This window comes from Centruroides vittatus, unplaced genomic scaffold (genome assembly GCF_030686945.1).
Source record: "Centruroides vittatus isolate TY-2023 unplaced genomic scaffold, ASM3068694v2 scaffold_435, whole genome shotgun sequence".
NCBI classification, from domain to species: Eukaryota; Metazoa; Arthropoda; class Arachnida; order Scorpiones; family Buthidae; genus Centruroides; species Centruroides vittatus.
Window position 1 is genome coordinate 5,514,942 of NW_027122708.1, and position 21,445 is coordinate 5,536,386.

Genomic DNA, 21,445 nt, shown 5'->3' on the forward strand with positions numbered 1-21,445 from the left:
AGATTTGATTAATTTGCATTATTTTCGAGTTTTTCAGCAATCTTAGCTTTGATTCGCTCTTCTGTAGGCCGATTGACTTTGTTTAAGCCAATAAGTGTTTTGCTACCATCCCTGGGCCATAAATATTTCGGTAAAAAGGACCCCCTACCATTCTACAGCAAATCTTCGCATTTAACTGCACAGTTGACTGAAAACAATCAAAGAGAAATTCCTTCTACAGTTTTATTGGGTATCTTTGGACTTTGTTGACATTACTTTAACTAATCACAGACTTGTGAAAGGAAAAAATTGCTGCAAAAAGCCCCGCCTCCAACCTTCCAAGTAAAATGTAAACAATCGCAATAAATTTGCTTTTTAAATAATTTTTTAGCTCTAATTAACTAATTTAATGCACTTAGACATTAAATTAGCTAATTCGACAATATTTAAGCAAATAAATATATTTTTAAAACTATCTAGCAATAAATATTGCCGGGAAACTCAACCTTCCTATAATAAACCTATGGAAGATCTTCTTGCTGTTAATTGGCATTAAAATTTTTGTTTCTATGCCTATTACACTCTAATTGGTAATTTATATTATGACTGAATCAACTTCAACAAATGAGTTTTCTTTAGACCCATCTGGTCGGGATTTTCCCGTGAAGAACCAGTTCACGTGATTAAAGTCAGAATGTAAACAAACATTAAAAAATAGCTATATTCTTCATTTTAGAGCTGTAATTCTACTAGTTTTCATGTTATTTGACTTTACTTAGACAAGAAGATTTCTTATCAAAAGCATCTAGCTGAAAAATTTACCGGGAAACTCATTACTTCCGGATATTGCGTAATTGCAGGAAAAATTAACTAATCACTTATATTAGTGTATTATTGTATAAAGCATTGAAAAAATATAAAAAAGTGTCAAATATTCACTATTTTAAGCAGAAATATATGATGATAAACCCGAACGTGTCGCTTTATGATAACAATGGACTCCTCTTCCTGCTAAGTAATTAGAGACATAGTGTAAATAATGGCAATAACTTCTCGCCCGCTCTAGCTAGAGAGATGGGTTTGTTTTATTTAAAAGAAGACAGATGTGTCTACCTAACAGATGCACAAAGTTCAGCGATTCTCTGTAAATTAATTATTTTTTCTTTTGTTCGTAAACTTCAAATTTTAATATTATTTTAAATTTGTATTAAACTATAAATTAAACAATCGTAAACTGTAATATGTTTTTAATCAAACACAAAAAACAGATTAAACATAGCACGATTTTGAAGTGAAATATTGCAATTTAGAAATTATCCAAAAAATGCAAAAAATGCGCCGCATGACGAATTCCACTCAAAAATGTTCAGTAGATTGCCAGCTGGGAAACGGTTAAGACAAATATTGGACTTATCATAAAGGAAATTGTTTTAGAAGAATAAAATTAATCACTTTGATTTTTTTTTTTTTTTTTAATGTTTTTCCAGTTTGAACTTCTTTTCTGCAGTTGACAATTCTTAAAACTGGTCCCAAGTAAAGTCACAAGGAAGGCACATTTTTAGGATAATATTAGCAGATAAGACATATATATCATATGATATGCTAATATCTGAGTATTAATGCTGAGTATTAAAATATGATTTAAAAATTTTTTGTTTTTTATTTTAAAAACTGAAATTTAAACCAAAATGAATTTACCTGGGAGGGAGTCATCAGAGATTTTATATATCAACAGTTTGATCTAGAAACTAAAAGTATGAATTAAAATAGAGCAGTGGGGTTAAAACTATACAAATGAAATATTAAGTGACAACTAATTTTTTAAAAATATTTTTGTAAAATATTTGAGTTAAAAAATTTCTCAAAAAATAGAATAAATTAAAACTTAGTAAATAAAATCACTTCAAGTTATTGTAATGTGTAAAACAATAATTTTAGGTGATTTTATTTACAGAGTTTTAATTTTTTTCATTTTTTGAGAAATTTTTTCAAACTCGAATGAAATTATGAAAACTAATAATGCAGCAATCATAATAAAAAATACTCGTTATGTATATGGAAAGGATGCTGTAGCTAACAATAGTTTAGTGTAAAAGTTGAGATTTTAATGTTGAAGATGATCTGCATAATGAAAAAACTTCTCAAAGATTAACAATTGATTTATTTATATGGAAAGAAGCAGAAATCCATAAAAACTATTCAAGAGGTTACATTAATATTTGGAATTCCAAACTTAATATATTGATCACTTTACTAGAATGGGCATGGTCAGTTGATATAACATATATAACCATAAGTCCTGCAAACTCTGTTGGAAAAAAATTTTTGGATTAGTTCCTGTATCATTGCTTGTATGAAAGAAGAATTAACATTTTCTTTGGCAGTCTGTGGCACTGTTTCAACTACAGCAGATTTTATGGACTACTATAATTGCCGAATCAAATGCTTCTTGAGGCAAACACATATCAAGAAGTAGACAACTATGGGCTAGAACTTGGCAAATTAATTACTCTGGCCCTAAAATTTAATTTGCTAGTTAAAATAAATTATTTATATTATTATTAAATATACATTGTAATATTAAAAAACAGAAGAAATCCATCACATGTAATACAGAGATGTATCAGAATAATCAGTCTTACTAGGAAAAAAAATCAAAATTATTTCAATTATAGTACAGTAGTAGAAGTTATCAAGTTTAATAATGAAGCTGAATATTTTGAATTTAGAAATGTGTTAACATTTAATGCTTGGAAAGGATCATTAAAAAATATGAAAATATTTTCTTATTAATTTCATGTTGTTTTTCATCCAGAGAATTAGAAAATGATATAGCACTAAACTTGTTTTCTATTGACTGCTTATTTTCTGTTTCCAGATACTGTTGCAGAAAAGTCAAATATTTTGCAACTTGATTTTCTATATGTTTTCTGTATTGCAGAAATGGAAAGTTTTCTATACTATTCTGCAGTAGTTTCTGCAAATGGAAACAAGGCTTAAATGCTGAAATGCTTAGAAATTTTGTAAAATTGCTTTGTGAGTTTTCATTAATAATGTTAATATAAATTAAAGCATGGAATATGTAGATAAAATGAATCTTAGTCATAAGGTTAAAAAATATTGAAGGCTTAAATAATAACAATTTAAAATTTTTTCCAGGAAAATTCATCATCAAATGCCGGAGATATAATAAGTCAAGTAACAAATTTGAATATTAATTCACAGTCCCCACCTTCAACTAATTTAAATATATGTTCAGATGATTCTGGAAATTCCTCATCCCAAGGATATCCTGTTTCTGTGTTAAAAACAAAAAACATTATAGGACAAGGAAATTCTGTTGAGGTGATAATTTTATTTACTATTTTTTTACATTTGCCTGAATGAAAATTCAAAAATTAATATTTACCAAAAATAAAGAAAAGATCTTTGAAATTCACAAATATTAGCACCATTATAATAAGAAAAATCCTTTCAAACTGCTTGTTCTTTTCTTTATTTTTGGTGGTGTTGTGATTTTCTAATTTTTCCTAATTTAACTGACCTATTTGATATCTTTATAAGCTTTTGCTTACATGAGGTCATGAGAATTCTAGGGCCTCACCTTTAGACCTTCCTCTTTTGTATTGTTGATAATTTCCATATTGGATTAACATTCTTGAGGGAAGGAAGGAGCAATAAGTTAACTGTAGAGAAAATAATTGTCATCAATATTATACACACAATTTGATATAGGCAACAAAGGCCCCAAGATATTTCTGATTGGGATCAAAGTTGATGGTGAACATAATCGATGTTGACCTTTCTCATAGTCGAGAAAGATTCGAATTTCATTTGGGAACAGATGAATTGCCAATTGGATTTTGGGAAAAGGGGATTTGAAATCAATCTGAGGTCAGATTGAGGGACCAATCTGTTATAAACTGTATCTTGAAGACAGAATGCCAAAAGGAGAAAAAATAACAGTCTGAAGTGTTGAGCTTACCAGATGTGTGTCATTTCCAGTATTATTTCTGCCCAGTGCGTCAATTTCAGTGGTTGTGGCTATACTTTTTACTGTCCTTACACCATGTAGAGTTTCAAACACAATCTGGACAGGATTTCATGGCCAGCTGTAATCTCATTTTCTAATGATGATATAACAAGATTCCTAACCTCATATCACAACTAAAATAAGAACTGTAGAACTCTTATGTTCTCCAAAATAAAAGGTTATTTGAGGTAATTATTGTGTGTTGTAATTCTCTCTCTCTCTCTCTCTCTCTCAATAAACAGAATTGTTTTTGGAAAGAGTTTGGTTTTTTTTTTGGTCTTAAATAAATGATACTCGTGCACGTGACCACAACTCACTACCTCTTACATTATCCAGGTCATTGCTTTTGATTTCTGTTTGAAATCTCTTTTTGTCATTTAGGAAATAGTTTTGATACCTGACTACAACCAAATCCCATGGCCTTACATTTATGTCTGCAGCAGGTTTGAAATATGTATTCTTATTTTATTTTTTCTCTTTTGGATCTTTCATTCTGTTTTTCATATCCTGCTATTAGTTGTTTTTTTTACTATTTCTGTTTGATTATGTTGTGCTGATTTTTAACTTTAGTTTTAGCTCTCTAGTTTTTTTCAGTCTTGAAAAGATATTCATTTATTTTCTATATAGTTTAGTGTAGGCACCTCTTTGGTGTAGACATTTTAGTGTAGACTGGAGGGTAAGCACCTCTTTGGTGCCTCATCAGGACTGACACCACCATGTCTTGTTGGACCTGGAAGCAGCAACGGCAAGTTGTTTTGTTTTTAAAATAAGTCACATGAGCAGCCGCATGTGTGGGTGATCGGATTCGGGATGGAGACTGTGAGACAGCAGGTTGGAAGTGACTCAATTCCAGTTAACCAAACAAATAACCATTTATTTGTAAAAAGAGGATTCATGATACATATATTGAAACAACTATATAGATGTGGTCACAAGAGAGAGAGTTTACACTAGAGTGCATGGAGGATAAATACCTTGTAGAGGATTTGGAGATGGATGCTTGCTGGTTGGGTCAAAAAGAAGAAAGTTCTAGATGGTAGTTCTTAGTTCAGAGGTCAACAGTTGATAGTATGGCTGCAGGCAAGAAAGATGATGTACCCATAGAGGAAATAAAACAATGTATCCGATGATATAATAAAATGAAGTATCCGAAATTGGAGGCACAGGAAAACGAGTGGCCTGGTTGAAGAACTGGCAATGACTGCTAATAGTTGGTAGTTAGTTGTTATATTAAAATGATGAAATCGGAACAGCAGGTCAGAAAATTGTGAGAAAGCGTCTTTATCAATTCAGAGAACCTAAAAGAAGATATACTCCCAGGTGGGAAAGTTGACAAAGTTGAGGTTATGACATTAAATTATTTGTTGAAGTCAGGATTCTCACAGAATGTTGCTAACTTGTACTTTATTGGAATCTTTAATGTTTACAGAAACAAAATAATAATTATATTAACAAGATAATATTAATGTGAATTGTTTAACTGAGAAAAATTAAGACCCATAATAATAGAAATCGTTAAATTCAATTATTATGTGCTTTGTATTAATATTTAATATTACATTTCAACCTGCTACTTGAAAAAAACCTGCTACCAACTACCAGGAAAAGTTGATATCAAATGTAAAAAGCTGAAACTAAGAATAAAATAGAACCTACATTCTATTCCTCTATACTTTTATTTCTGACTTTGTTGATGACTGTACAATATAATGGTTGTTTTTCTTTCTGAAGTATTTCAGCCAGTCAGGCTAAAAGCTTCTCTACAGAATCAACTGCTTGATTCTGTAGGAATCTGGATTCAAGTTCAGTAGGCTCATTAAAAATTGTTTTGGGTGGTCTGTACTTGTCTGACTTACTGTTTTATATTTTTTCCATTTGTGCTTGTGTTTGAATGTTTTTGTAATTATCTGCACAGATTAACCAGAATTACAGAAAAAGCAGACAAATATATGCAAAGGCAATGCATAAATGGCATTATATTCACATATGCCTCTGTATATAATTGTGGTTCCCAACATGAGGCACATGCCCCATGGGGCAATTTGAGAATGAGTTATTAACAGTGTATTTGAGAGTCCACTAATTGTTCTTATATTGTATTATTCATAAATTAAGCTAAAAATGTTTTTTAAATTTCTCTCTTTCCATGCCATCATCATCTCAGTGTATTTTCTGTTCAGATAACCTTTGCTCTATCTCTCCATTGTTACTTGGAGCACATTAGTGGCTTGAAACTTCATTGTATAGTACAGTGATACCAGCTGTACTGGTTAACGAGGATTTTGCAATCAAAGAAAACACGATAATTTCAAGAGAAACATCGAAAGTTCTTTATTCAAAGTAATGTCTAGCGCCAGCTACACATTTTTCCCATCTTTCAGGTAATTTGTGGATACCATCCCAATAGAACATTCTTCATTTTGAGGTGAACCATTCAGAAATCCAATTTTTCACTTCTTTGTACTTTTTGAAGTGCTGCTCAGAAAGTGCATATGCCATCGATTGGAACAAGTGGAAATCAGAAGAAGCAAGGTCTGGCAAATACGGCGGGTGGGTTAATACTTTCCAGGCAAGATCTTTTAATGTGTCTTTAACTGGTTTTGAAGTGTGTGATAGTGCATTATCATGAAGCAAAATTACTTTGCTGTGTCTTCTGGCCCATTCTGGTCATTTTACAATCAAAGTGTGGTTCAAATTGATTATTTGTTGTCAGTAATGATCAGTATTAATGGTTTCACCTGGTATATACAAAGTTTTAAAGCTTGTTGTCAATACAACAGAATGGCAAATATATCATCATATGTATAACACCATCTATTGAACAAAACCCTCATTATTAACTGGTACACCTGGTAAGTCTGGTGATCTTAGAATAAAGTAAAAAAGTATTTAGTGCACACACAATTATTATTTCACAATTAAAACATTAATTAAAAATGCCAGGATGATAAATATTGCATTACAAAAAATTCCAGCACATAGAGGTACCATATGAGTGTCTTTTTTATTTCATGATGTCCTTTTCACACTTTGGGAACAAACAGTCCTTACAATGGAGTTGACCTTTCTTTATAGGCTACTTTTCCCACCCAATATGTAAAAATGGTTGTAAAATATTCTCAAGTTTTGACACAATCATATAAAATTAATTTACAATTACAGCATTAATTAGAAATTATCCTGGCATTTTAATTAATGTTATAATTGTAAATTAAGGACTGTTTGTTCCTGAAGTGTGAAAAGGACTGAAGAGGACGTCATGAGATAAAGAAGACACTTATGTGGTACTTCTATGCATTGGAAAATTTTTGTAATGTAACAGTTATTATTGTTGAAGGGCTTTGATACGTAAATGTACGTACTTATATTATAAATAATTTTTATATTAATTTTATATTTATGCATTTCAGTTCTCTGTTATATGTTTTGAAACTTCAGTTGCTGTTTCTTTATATCACTTCATATTATTATTATTTTTTTAACAATTACTTAGTGATTTCTTCCTCAGTACTTCAACTGTCCTTTCATTCTTTTATTTTTCTCTTTCATAAATGCCATGTTCTTTGGAAGTTTGTTTAAACCAAGTAAATGACCTTTTAGGGTTCTTCCACGTAAGCAGGAGTTCACTTTTTGAATAATAAGAATTATATATCACAGAGGGGCATCAGGAATTTAGAGATGGTTAGGTGGGGCATGGCCAAATAAAGGTTGGGAACCACTGCTCTAAAATGTGAATAGTTGGCAGCTCTGTAATATGTGGTTAAAATTAGATTGGGTATAGTTAGTTAATATATAAAATATCAGCTATGAATACACAAACTCATAAATGCTTGTAAATTAATTTTGATAGATGATTTATGTAAAATAAGTAAAAGTTCATTTCCATGATTACAGAAGTCTCTAGAATTTTTTACTGGTGAAATAAATATAGTAATAAACAGGGCTGGCAGAATGCCCTAAGCTGGCTATGCAAAGCATAGGGGTGACTGATTCCAAGGATGCCAATGATGGGCACCTCGGACACAAAAGGAGAATGTTTTAATTTTCACTAAGCAGCCCTTTTATTTTTATGATTTGTTTATTATATCTCTTTTTAATTACAGTTACAGTTACAAATTACCAATTAATTGCTAAACATTAAAATAATAATTCTAGAGTGTCATATAAAATTCATAAATTCCTACATAAGGGCACCAATCATCTTAATGCTGGCCCTGGTAATAAATAAATATAATTTCTTTTAATTGAATATATATATATATGTGTGTGTGTGTGTGTGTGTGTGTGTGTTTGTGTTTGTATATTTATATTTGTGTGTATGCATGTGCGCATTCATTCTGAAAATTAAATATTTTTAATAAATTATTTTAGAAAAACTATTAAATGAATGCATATGTTTGTTTCCTTTATATTATGTTAAAAACAATGATTATTATTGTTATTTAAACTTCTTCTGTAGCCTTCATTTTGTTATATCCAGCAAGGTGCACCAAATACATTTCCAATCCCATGTTTACAGCCAGCATCATCAGGAATAGCACCAGGGAATAGTACATCAGGGATTAATGGATCAGCAGTATCACAGAAAAATACAGGAGATAATTCTCAAGCTACTGGTCAATCAGAAACAAGTAATAATTATTATTAAAATATTAATTTTTATTTTGAATATAATTACCATACTTTTGTGTAGATAATCTGTGGTGGTGTATACCTCACAGAAAATTCTTGGGACATAAAAACCTCTACATTATCTGCACTACTGTATACCCTGCATCTACTGTGTGACTATTGAAAACATGACACTGGTATGCTGTTTAGAAGCCACTACCCTAAACATAAAATTGTTGTTTATTTAGTTTCATTTTTGTTAGAAATTCATTGTAGGTATATATAAAAAATCTAAGCCTGAATATTCTCTAATAATCAAATTATTAAATGCAAGATTATTCAGGTATAATTTGGCTAACTAAATGATTAATTTAAAATAACATTTATAAATGTAAGAGGTTAGATTGCTAATTACTTTATATAAATTGCTAATAGTTAGCCAAAATATAGTTTTAATAACACTATGAGCCTAGGAGCAAGATGCTCCTGGGCTTATAAACCTACATTAAGTATGTGGTTTCCTACAAGTGGCGCACCAAAATTATGACTTTGAGGTTGAATGGAAAATAGCTTCTACCAAACTTTGCATTTAGTAGAACTAGGATGTGAGTAAAAAGTGGCAAAAATGGTTGAAATAAAATGGAATGTTTTGAGCTATTCTGCTTCAAACATTAAACATTTGAAAACTTTGTACAAAAAGTATTTGAATTAAAAAATGAACTATGAGCATACTTTTGAGAAAAGTGTGTTCAAATAATGGCTATTTCAAAAAGTTTAAAATTTGGAAACTAATATAAAATTGCCAAAAATGGAAATTTTACAAAATGCTTTGGGCAGGTTTTCACATGGGTGCAGAAAGAACCCATTTCACGAAAATCTTAAATCTAGCATCATGAGTGTTAATTCTGGTTTGAACTGACCTATATAATTATTCTGATCATTAAAATTCATTTTTATTGTAATAGAAAAGGAATGAGCAATTTGTGACATTGTCACAATGCTGGGCTGCAATTTCTAATCATATTTTTAATGTATTTCACTTAAAATATGTTGCTCTTCACCTCAAATTAGTACTGTAGTCTCTTGCCCCTGTACATCATACTTTTTCTTTAACAATAGAATTGTGCCAGTTATCTATCTAACACCTTACAGGAAAAAACTTTTGAATTGAAATAACATGATGTCTGGTTCTCATCAGAAGTTTGTATATAGTTAATTGGGCCTCTTGCATCTAAGATTTCCATATCTGATCTCAGATTTAATCTATCTAATTCCATTCTCAAGATTAAAGAAAGACAGAGAGATGGACAATAGTAAGAATTTATAGGTTACAATTTTTTCAAATTGTAGTCCAATGAATTAGCATTTAATAAACTTGAATCAGTTTCTAAATAGTTTTCTGAAATGATGACATTACATACATTGGAAATTTATTAGTGTTTTAAGATAAAAGTTCAAGTAGGTGTATCTAATAATTATAATAATTAAAGCATGGATTTATGCACAGAAACTGAATGAGAGATTTAAAGGTGAGCTATACATTTACATGTTTTTATTGGTTTTGGGAAAATTGTAATGGAAGATGAACATGTCTGCAGAGGACAAAGAGTTTTTTTTTCTATTCTCTAAAGATGTTCTTAGTCTTTATTGTATGTTGATCTTTAGACAAAGGAAAGAACTGTTTAAACATTTAACATGTTGACTGCACACTGAAAAACAATTTTGCCTTGGGCCATAACTGTTATTCTTCTCATTATACTTAACAATTGGACATACATACATATATATATGTATAAACTTGCTAATTTAGATCAAATAACTGTCTTACTAATGTTAGTCATTATTAGCTTGCATAGCACCATGTGATTTTACACTGCATGAATCATTCTAAATACCAACCTCAAGTTGTGTATTCCTATTACTGCAGATTAGTGACGAGTTTACTGTTGATAAGTTATGGTAATAATTATTTATGTCTGTTGTTGAGTGGTTAAAAGTTGTGATATGATAAAAAAGAATATCTTGTGAATCAGAAATGAAAAGATATGGAAACTCTTATGATGAAAGTAATAGATATGGCTGATGAAGATGTTGGCTTTTTTTTGCCAGTGATTCAGATGAAGAGTATATTGTGAGGCTGAAAAAATGAACATAAACAAAAATATGAAACATCTACATACAAGTTTTTTATGTAAATTTTACATTTTCTTTCTTGAAAATTATTTTCAAAACATCAAATTTACTGTTAAAATATCAATGAATGATATTACATTTTTTCCCTAGTAGTTAATAACATTGAGCTAAAATTTTGACACTAAATATATGAAACTGTCCCCTATGCCATCAGCTATCATTACCCTATGTTTCAATATTAAACTGTGAGTCATGAACAATTCGTGTGGCTTAAAAAACAAACTTGCAACAGAGCTATATATAACTGGCATGGCATTGGAGTCTCAACCTAGTGAAAATTATATTTGACTCACATGGCAGTCAATGTGCTAATTCCAATTTAAAATTGGCATTTAATCCATCTAATTGCATAATGCATAATCCAGCCTGCTTTTAAATACCAATAACCTTTGGGTTAACTGCACAAAATTACAGTACTGATTAATTTTCAAAATATTCATTTATTTATTTGTTTTCCTCATCTTGTTATAGTTGCATTTTAATGAACTGTTAGTTTTGATACATTTACTAAAAAGTTTGAATAATTTTTATTTTATTCTGATATCAAACTGAAATAAAAGGCATTACAGAAAATTTATATTTTACACATCTACTTTGAATATTTTGTAGCACACACTAATGATAATTTTTAGTACATTTGTTGGGAAGCATTTGTCTAATACAAAGGCTCCAATGCTTTTCACTTGTCAATCATTGTCTCAATTAGATTTAATGCATTCCTCTTAAACTGATACAAAATAAATTATAAACAGGGTTAAATTAAAAAATCAAACTGAAATTAATATTTTTTTTATTAAATGTAACTCAAAATTGAGTGTTTTACTTAAATTGAATTTAATGCTTTATTTATTTTTATATTTAAAAATATAATACAAATAAATTTTACTGATTACCCCAAAATGATCTCTATTTATTGAACCAAGATAAGTCACTTGATCCCTCAGAGTTGCTAATGATCAGGTTGGAAATCCTAGTTTAATGGATTTAATACTGTTAGTGTGGTGCTACAAATTCTTACATTTTGACATGAAGTTTGAACCAGTTAAAAATATGATGATGATTATTTGTTATATTCTCAGTATAAAAAAAAATTTCATTGACATGAAATTTTTGTTATATACATATATAAGAGACTTTTTATTATATATATATGAAAATTAATTAAATATTAAATGATTGATTTATATAAATTTTTACAGATGCATCATGCCTTTCAAACTGCAATGCAGTTCTTTTACCACAGACTGGGAACACAATAAGCATGCCCTTTTACAGCTATGCTTCAGGATTCCAACCATCAGTTGTAACTTCCACTTCTGGTTTATATCAGTATCCAACAATGGCAGTGCCTGGTGCTAATCCTTCTAATTCTAGTCATGTTCAACAAAATTCTTCATTAATACCATCAACACATCTTCCTCAGCCAGTCTCTAACAATTCATCAAATCTGTCATCTTATATGTTAACAGGAACTACTATTTCACATAGTACAAATATTCCAAATTCACCTTATAATTCCTTCCGTCCTCAGACTCCTCCGATGCAAAATGTAGCTGTTCAGTCTCATCCAGTAGCCCCACAACCAAGCTTTAATTATGCTTTGTATCAACCACTTCATTCTCAGCATTCGACATCGGTTAAACCTCCGAATGCTGTACCATCCAATCAGACTTTTATAAGATCTTTTCCAACAATAAGACAAAACATTCCTTTAGTTGGAAATCTAACAAACAGTGCACCTATGCCACCACCTAATCGGTTTTCTACACCTCCATTAGTAAATAAAAATCAAGGAAATTTTGCAAGTAATAAATGTGAAACAAGAGGGAAACAAGGTAAGCTATTATTATTACTACTACATTATTTCAAAATTATAAAAATTAGAAATAAATGTAATTATAATGAATCTTATTTAAAGTATAAACCAAAATTTTGTATTTAAATGTTTTAGTAATATATAATTTATGAAAGAAAATTCATTTTCCAATGTTTACAAGAATATTTTAGCCTTCTACAGCAGTGTTTCCCAACTTTCTTGTATTAGCGACATACTTTGAGTTTAATAAGATTCCTGCAACACACCATAAGTTTTAAAATAGAAATGTTTAAAATTGCCACAATTATAATACACTTTTATATATGTTTTTATTTATTATGAAAGAAAATTAACAAAGATTACCAAAACAGTCTAATCCTAATGTGATATTTGTGCCTGTTTGTGTAATTTCTTTATTTGGGATGAATAGTTGACAAGGAAAATTTAAAATAAATTACAGTTGATTTTAAAAAATTTTGATAATATGGAAGTTAAACTAACCAAGACAAAAAACTTAGTTTTGCAAATACAGTAGAGCGTTGTTTATCCGAAACATTGGTTAATCGAAAGCTTTCCAGTTGGACTGTGTCATGGTGAATCGAAGGTTTTTGATACTAGATTAACAGCTAAAGTATAATTTATTTTTTGTTTTTATATTTATCAATATATTTATTTTGTTTGTACAAAATAAAGAAATAATTTTTAATGATACAATAGCCACAATTATTATTATAAAAAAATTTTTTTATGCTTAAAATCAACGAAAATTCAACACAAAGCGACATGCAACAGAGAAAAATTTCAACATGGGATAGGTTAATATATTCTTTCGTACATAATCAGTTATCTGAAAAATAAGTTATCCGAACAACCCCAGTCCCCAATTGATTCAGATAAACGATGCTCTACTGTATATTATAAAAATAAAAAGACTATTTGAATCAATACACAAAGAGCTGGTATTGGTCTTTAAGCTGGTAAGAAGAACATTTATAGAAGCTTCAAAGAGTTTGTACTCTGGCATACTTATAGATGCATGCAACTTTTGCAAGTGGGTATGTTGATGCCACAAATTTTGCAACAATCAGCATTTTAGTGAATACTTCATTCTTTCTTCAGTTTGGCCAGCAGTAAAAAGATGAAAGATAAATAAAATTTTTAAAAATAACTTATTCAAAATTTTGAAAAATATTTAATACAGTATTTTCACAACACACCTGAGGAACTCTTATGGCATACTGATTGGGAAACACTGTTCTACAGTATGTGATAAAGTCAAAAATAAACTGAATTTGTACTTTAAACATAATAAAGGTTTATATTAAAAGTATTTACAGAAAACTGCCTTCAAAATAATCATCTATAGCCTCACATTTTAAATTTAAATTATTTTTAAGATAACTATTTTGGAACATGAATTAAAAGTTATATAAAATAACTTATTTTATATGTACATATATTATAGGAACAAATATTTGTCAGAATTCTCCAAAAGTCAATAGAAATCCTCAATTACAACTTGGAACACTTCTATCTTCCACTTCAAATCTTGGATCAGTTTATTGTAGAGGTTATCGTCCAGCATTACAAGGCAATTATTTTTTCATATTCTATACAATTTACCTTAATTTTTATATTTATGAAATTTAATGATTATACAACTTAAAATAATTTTAATAATTAATATAAATTATTTAAAGTTTATGTTTAAATTGCATTGAATTTTCATACAATATATTCAAGTTATTATCTATATTAAAATTATTAAATACATTGCACATACAAGAAATCATTTTCAGTGAAAATATTGATTTACAAAATTTTCTTACTATGTTACAGTATGTAAAATGCTGCTGTTAGAAATATTTAATTAGTTTGTTGATTTGTTATTAATTTTAGTGATAATGTAATCATAGCAAATAATTATTAATATTGTATTTTTTCCCCCTTTGCTGATATATAAAATCAATATATAAATATGAAGCATTTAGTTTTGAAACATTCTCAGTTGAATTAGACTTTGAAGCTTTAAAAAGTAATTGAATGTAATTTTTTATTTACTAGCTTGAAATAATTTTATTCTTATAAAGTAATTTTTTATATAGAATTAACTTCATATAATTTTAGTATAGCTGATAAATTAAAAAAAAATTTACAAAACCTGGATAACTTAAGCATATTTTCCCCCAAAAATATTTTATTTAAATAATTGAATAGTTTTCACAATAAACACAACTATCCTATGATGAAGTTTACACTTTGTTATTAATTTTGTGAATGTTCAGAAATTTACCTTAACATTTAAGAAATACAAATCTATTTTATAGGCAATCAAAATTCAGTGAAATTTTGACATAATATGTTTGCAGTTGACAATAAATGCTTGAATATTTCAGCATATTTATGGCAACAAGTACTGTATTTAGTTTTTTCACAATGTAAACTGTATAGTAAATTTTAGCAAATGTGCATTTTAAAGCTTTAAAATGCATTGATAAGGTTTAAGAATAATTTGTTTAAATCTTATCAATAATTTATAGTATAACTATGTACTGTGAGATAGACTTTAATTGTGTATGTACAGTACAGTCCTTCCAACAATAATAGAACATAGTTTTTTCTTAGAAACTCTTTATTATTTTCATGTAACTTTAATGAAATTTTCTAATACATTTTATAGTAAGATATCAACAATTATAGCACAAGTTTGAAGAAAAATGATTAATAAACAAACGAGTTAGATATTATTATCAAAAATAGGATGTTCAACATTAATAGAACATGTACTGATTAAAATTAATTACAAAGTAAGTAATGATTGGAATTTATGAAATTTCCATAAAAATACAATCAACAAGTGGAAAGAAAGATTTAGTAAATTGTATAGTACCTTACTATTAAAAATGGGATGTGGGAAGGAACTAACTGTATAGAACAGCGGTTCCCAACCAGTGGTCTGCGGACCACTAGTGGTCCGTAAGAGCTAAAATATGGTCCGCGAAAGATTTAAAACTTTTATTCATTTTAAATTATTATTCCCACATTGATACAAACTGAATTTAATTTTTGCTAAAAATGTTATGTTTTCTATTATAATAGTACTGTTAAAGCAATTTACGATTACTTATGTTAAAAGTTTTGATTTAAGTTTATTGTTAGATTGACACAGTTTATTTTTCTTAAACCTTATGGTCCCTGCTAACAACAATGAAATCAAAGTGGTCCCTGGTCAAAAAAAGATTGGGAACCGCTGGTATAGAAGATCAAAATTGATGTATTTTACCAGGAAGGGAGAAAAGTAACTTGGATTGCTAAAAATTTGGGAAGACCTCATTCAACAAACTCAAAATATCTCAATAATAAGGAAAACAAAACAGTGGGTGCAAGAGTTCAACAACACCTAGAGAATGACATCAATTGTGAGAAGCTGGGGGTTAGAGAGTAAAGCTCTAAATCCCCTTTAATCAGCATCAGGTTGGTAAAGCCCGCTCACGTGGTCACTGGATGGCTAGGAGAGCTATCAATTGAGTGGGGAAGTTGTGACTAAGTTAATAGGGTGACCGGTTTGAACAATTGGAGTCAATAACTTTAATAGGAAAATAAAGCCATGTACACTGTACAATAATTAGCTATGATTACAGTTATATGTATAGCATATAGTACATGCATCTCTATACGATCCAATATCTATGGAATATATTCTGCCTCTAAACTGAAGGTTTAAGTCGACCGAGAGAGAGAGTTTACATAAATTGGTTAATTATCGTACCTCGTTACAGTAGTGGTTGTCATTTCTGAGGAGGCTTCTCCAGGGAGACTTTTGGGAAGACCCTTTCACAATTCACAAAGTTAAATATATTCTTTGGGGAGTATGACTATGGTGAGACAACTCTGTGTTGTCATCTTCTGAGTATGTCTGCCCTGACAAATGGGTGTCTGACCATTATATCCCTCTCTGGTGTGGGAATTTGGTCTCGTGATCTTCTGTTTGTAGCAATGACACCTTCAGTGTGTCATCGATGGGCCAGCTAGGGCAGTGGGAATCTGACTTTTTGTCAGACTCACCTCATGAAATTGTTTAACTTTCAAAACTTTCTCAGCTTGATGAGAGAGAGGGGGGACTTGTTGCATCAAAGACCCCCCCTTTTAACATGAATTGCTTAGTCAATTGTTTACTGTTAAACTCTAACACCTGTGCATCTGTTTCCTAATTCTGTGGGAAACGGATGGGAATAAAGAAAGTTTAAAGTTTCTAATAATGTGTCTTTTTGTTAAAAATTATATAAAAACAACTCCCAGATTCTCGCATAATCATTCGACGTGCACTGCAATGAAACACATCTGTTCAAAAAATCAAAAATTAATTTAAACTGAGCTGCAGTAAATCAACAGTACACGATGTTTCGAGATCAACCAACAATGTTTCTTTCATCAAAATGAAGACAGGCAACCAGCTCAAGGAGAAACATAAACAACTACGATTACAGTTTTCTAGAAACAACTTTGAAAGAGGGGAAGGATGGCAAAAAGTAATTTTCTTGGATGAGAAAAAGTGGAATTTTGACAGATCTGATGGTTTTAAGTATTATTGGGCAGACAAACGACTAGATCAAAAGCAGTACCAAAGAGAGTAGCTAATGGTGGTACACTCATGACCTGGGTGGGAATTGGATGGAATGGAAAGACAGGTCTAGTATTTATTGAAGGTTGAAACAACTCTGAAACTTATCAGCAGCTTGTCTGGAGGCAGCTCCAAACTTGTGGACAGAAAATTGCTGTACAGGACTTTGAATTTATGCAGGATAATGCAAGCTTCCATGTATCGAAATCAACATTATCCTTTTTTCAGAGCAAGAATGTCTGACTTTTGGACTGGCCACCCCTCAGTGCAGATTTAAACCAATTGAAAATCTTTGGGGTGACTTGGTTTTTCAAATATGTAGCAGTGGAAAGCAATACAAGACCATTATTGAACTAAAGGCTGCTCTCATTGAGGCATGGGAAAATATTCCACAAGAACAACTGCAATCTTTGATTAATTTAATGTCTAATCATATTTTTTGGCTTGTTTCCAAAAATGGCTGCAAAATCAACTACTAATTGTAATTTAAAGATATCATAAGTCAAGATGCTCTATTAATGTTGGACATCCTATTTTTGATGATAACATCTGACTCTTTTGTTTATTAATCATATTAATATTAACTGTATATACATTCTGATTAAACTGTTAATAGTAAACATATTTTCATTATTATTGATTTGTTTACATCATTTAAAATACTTTTAAATGACATAAAATATTAATTAACCCAATATGAAAACTAGTTATCATTTTGCTTCACTGAAAACACTTTGAATTCAGTTGACTGCATTAAAATATTAGAAGATCATTTTAATTCCCACTGCCCAATTTAGTACGGGTGTGGAAGATGGGGAAACTGAACACTTTATTTATCAGCAGAATGGAACACCATGCCATTTAGCTGGTTCAACTAAAGATTGGTTTAAAGAACAGTCAATTTCACTATTACACTGTCCAGAAAATAGTGAGAAAATATATAAAAATCATGTTTAATTTGAATATGATTGAATCAGCCTGAAGAGTATAGTCATTAACTATCTAAAGTACAGTACATACAACTGTGAATAAAACGTTGATCCTGAAATGTAAAAAGTGTGATGAGAGGTCAAGTATTGTGATGTAATGTTAGAAGAGTTGTGATCAATTCCAGTCAAAAGTCATTGGTTTTCTATCTTTCTGACATCATTGATAACAGATGTTACAAACAACCAATTAATATTTTACTTATCCATATATCCTTGTTTTCAAAATAATGATCTATGATGATAGCAACAATGAACAGTTAATTCTGGTTTTGTATATAGCATTGTTTGCTTTAATCATTTTTTAAAACTTGGATAATTAGCAAAAACCATCAACCCCTTTTTTATAACTGATCCTCGCAATTAGATATTAAAATTTTTACACTAACTTGTATGTGATTCTTCATTGACTTGCAATTCATGCAATGAATATTGGCTATTTTTGAATATAATTGTGAAACAGTCCAAAAGCAGGACATTTTTCAAATGGTTTTAAAATTGGGAAAGCATATTAAAAGTATTAGTGAAGAAGCATATTAGTTAAAGTGACCAAATGTCCCATCTAATTTGGGACATCTAATCATTTTATGGATGACTGACTTGTCGTGTGAAATGGCTCTTCAAACCAACAGCATGAAAACAATGTGCCACTTAACAATAAAAGTGGGATTGAAGCACTCACTACTGGTCTTCATACCAGTGGCGTAGCATAGCAGGGACGGCCCGCCCTGGGCAGCACTTTTAGGGGGCGGCAAAATTTCACAATAAATAATAATAATATCTTGTAAAAATTTGAACCTGTACAATACACAATAATGATGATTGTTCTTGCAGAAAAGTTCTTTAGAATTACTGTATATTTTAGTCTTTTAAATTGAAATACCTAAATAAGGGGGCGGCAAAATTTTCTTCCGCCCCAGGCAGCTGACATCCAGACTACGCCACTGCTTCATACTCTAACATAGTGGTCATCTGTTTCCAAACAGTGCCAAAATTTGTTGCTAAAGATGATATGCTGCCAGTCTGTAGCAGTCCATGCTTCCCTTTCACTGCACCATTGTAAAGAAAGCTGTGTAAATGATGTTAGAGTGCTAATGGCAGGCAGCAGTCACTGTGCATACAAATTTTTCTTTGCTGGTTGCCTGCCAATGGTTTGGTAAGAGACAGGATTCTGTAGTAAGGTTTTTTTTCTGTCTGTGGATGGTGAACAAAGTTTTAACTTGTCTCATGATCAGATGATTATCTCTCTCCTCCTGGTGGTCTGTCTGGGATGTCCAGAGCCTTGCTATTGTGTATGTGTACTCTGATGTATCCACTGTCCTTAACACCACCTCAGTCAGAGCAGCCCAGATGGTGAGCATTTTGGAAAAATTTCTTCAGCCTGGTGATGTGACTTTTTTCAAACTTTGTGCTCAACTGATAATCATACTAGCAAATCAAACTCTGCATCTTACTGGCATTCATAGATCTCAATGGGTACAGTGAAAATTGTGAGCCTATGCAAACTTTTTTATAAGATATTGGGATAGTAATTTTAATGCACTTTGGTGGGATTTCCTGCCATACATTTGTACAACTGTAAATCATTTTACATACTTGTTTAAGATAAAACTGTCTGCCAAGTTTTTCAGTAATTACACAATTCTATCTGGGCATGTAACATTTTTGTACATTTATAAATATTTTGATGCCTGCCTTGATTTAATTTTGGAATTATCTTTTTAAGAAAAATATTTCTATTGCAGATATTCAGTTCATTGGTCATCCATTGCAGCATACTTTTAATACCCTTATTATGTCTCAGCAACAGCATAATGGTACAAGGCATTCTCATACGCGCCAATCCAAAGCACGTAAACAACGAGAAAAAGCAGCCAGTAATAATGCTAATAGAGGAATTTCTTCAAATAATAATATGCAAGATTCAAAAAGTGGAAGTAAGTATTAAATTAATTGTTAGGAAAAAGTTTGAGAAAAAATAAATTTAGTTTGTTTATGAACTATAATAACTTTCTAATCAGTTGTTAACATCAATATTGTTTAAGCTTATATCAATTATTAGTTAAGCTAAGGTTTTTCTACATCTATGACATATATTTAGTTCTTCCAAAAAAAGAATTACTTTTTGTACTTGATAAGTTAATTAGTACATCTGGGATAATTGAAACTAACAAGAAAGGAAAAGGCTTAGAACTGTTCAAGAATAACTAGACAGTATTGTTTTTCTTAAATAATATAAATATATTTCTTAATGTAGTAATACTGCTTGTAATACAATATATTTATATTACATTAATAATTAAATTAATTAAAAACTTTATAATTTTACTTATTTTATCCGTATGAAATAAATATTTTTTGGTGAAAATGAGAGAAAAATAATCATTGTTGACCTCATGATGTTTAAAATTAACATAGGAAAATATCTGTAAATATAAAATATATATATAATTATTTATATGTACAATACCTTACACAAAAGTTAATTTCTTGCTTATAAAAAAAATTGTTATTTTGCACATTGCTTTATTAATTATTTCTATATAGAATAATTTTCCCACATTTCTCATTTACAAATTTTATCTTACATAAAGAATTTTATTAATTTCATTAATATCCAAAATTTTTTGTAAAAACTGAAGTTTTACTATTGTATGAATACATTTTAATCAACTTATTCAAAACATTTATCACTCCTTTGCATTTATAATCACTATAGTCAGTAATAACAACTCTTTCACTAGTTACCTCATTGAGATGAGAGAGTTCAGTAGTCCAAATGAATTGTAAAGTGATGTTGACAGGAGCATAAATCGGGTGTGGGCAACTGCTAAACAGCATCTGTTCCTCGTGTTGAGCAGCTGAGTTATAAACAGCTAGCTGTTAGGTATATAAGCACATTCATTTCTTGCTGATAAAAAATGGTTGTTACACATTCACAGTAAGATACCTGTTCAGATATTGATCAGGTGAGTTCATGATTGTGGTTAGGTAGAGGCCCACATTCAAAATATCTGCCACAATCTTCTTTGGTTATCAGTGGAGAATGCTGTACTGGCCCAAGTATGACTACTGCATTACAAACACATTCACTTCCTCACTCACACACAGCAACCAGCCAGCATGATTCAGTGCAATCCATTCATTGAAACTACACAAAACTACTGCAACATTACAAAGCTCAGACCTATTTTTCTTATATATTT

General features: G+C 30.2%; 1 protein-coding gene across 3 annotated transcripts in view; it reads left to right on the top strand.

The window, feature by feature from the left end:
• Nucleotides 1-21,445, top strand: part of LOC136989038 (cAMP-regulated phosphoprotein 21-like) — a 108,727-nt gene that overhangs the window by 77,539 nt on the left and 9,743 nt on the right. For 2 of the 3 annotated variants that reach the window (XM_067287093.1, XM_067287095.1), the window contains 5 exons: nt 3,139-3,324; nt 8,472-8,643; nt 12,016-12,651; nt 14,098-14,223; nt 19,985-20,176. In XM_067287093.1, the coding sequence (XP_067143194.1) occupies nt 3,139-3,324; nt 8,472-8,643; nt 12,016-12,651; nt 14,098-14,223; nt 19,985-20,176 (1,312 nt within the window). The remainder of the gene's footprint in view (nt 1-3,138; nt 3,325-8,471; nt 8,644-12,015; nt 12,652-14,097; nt 14,224-19,984; nt 20,177-21,445) is intronic. The other variant, XM_067287094.1, reaches the window with a different exon arrangement.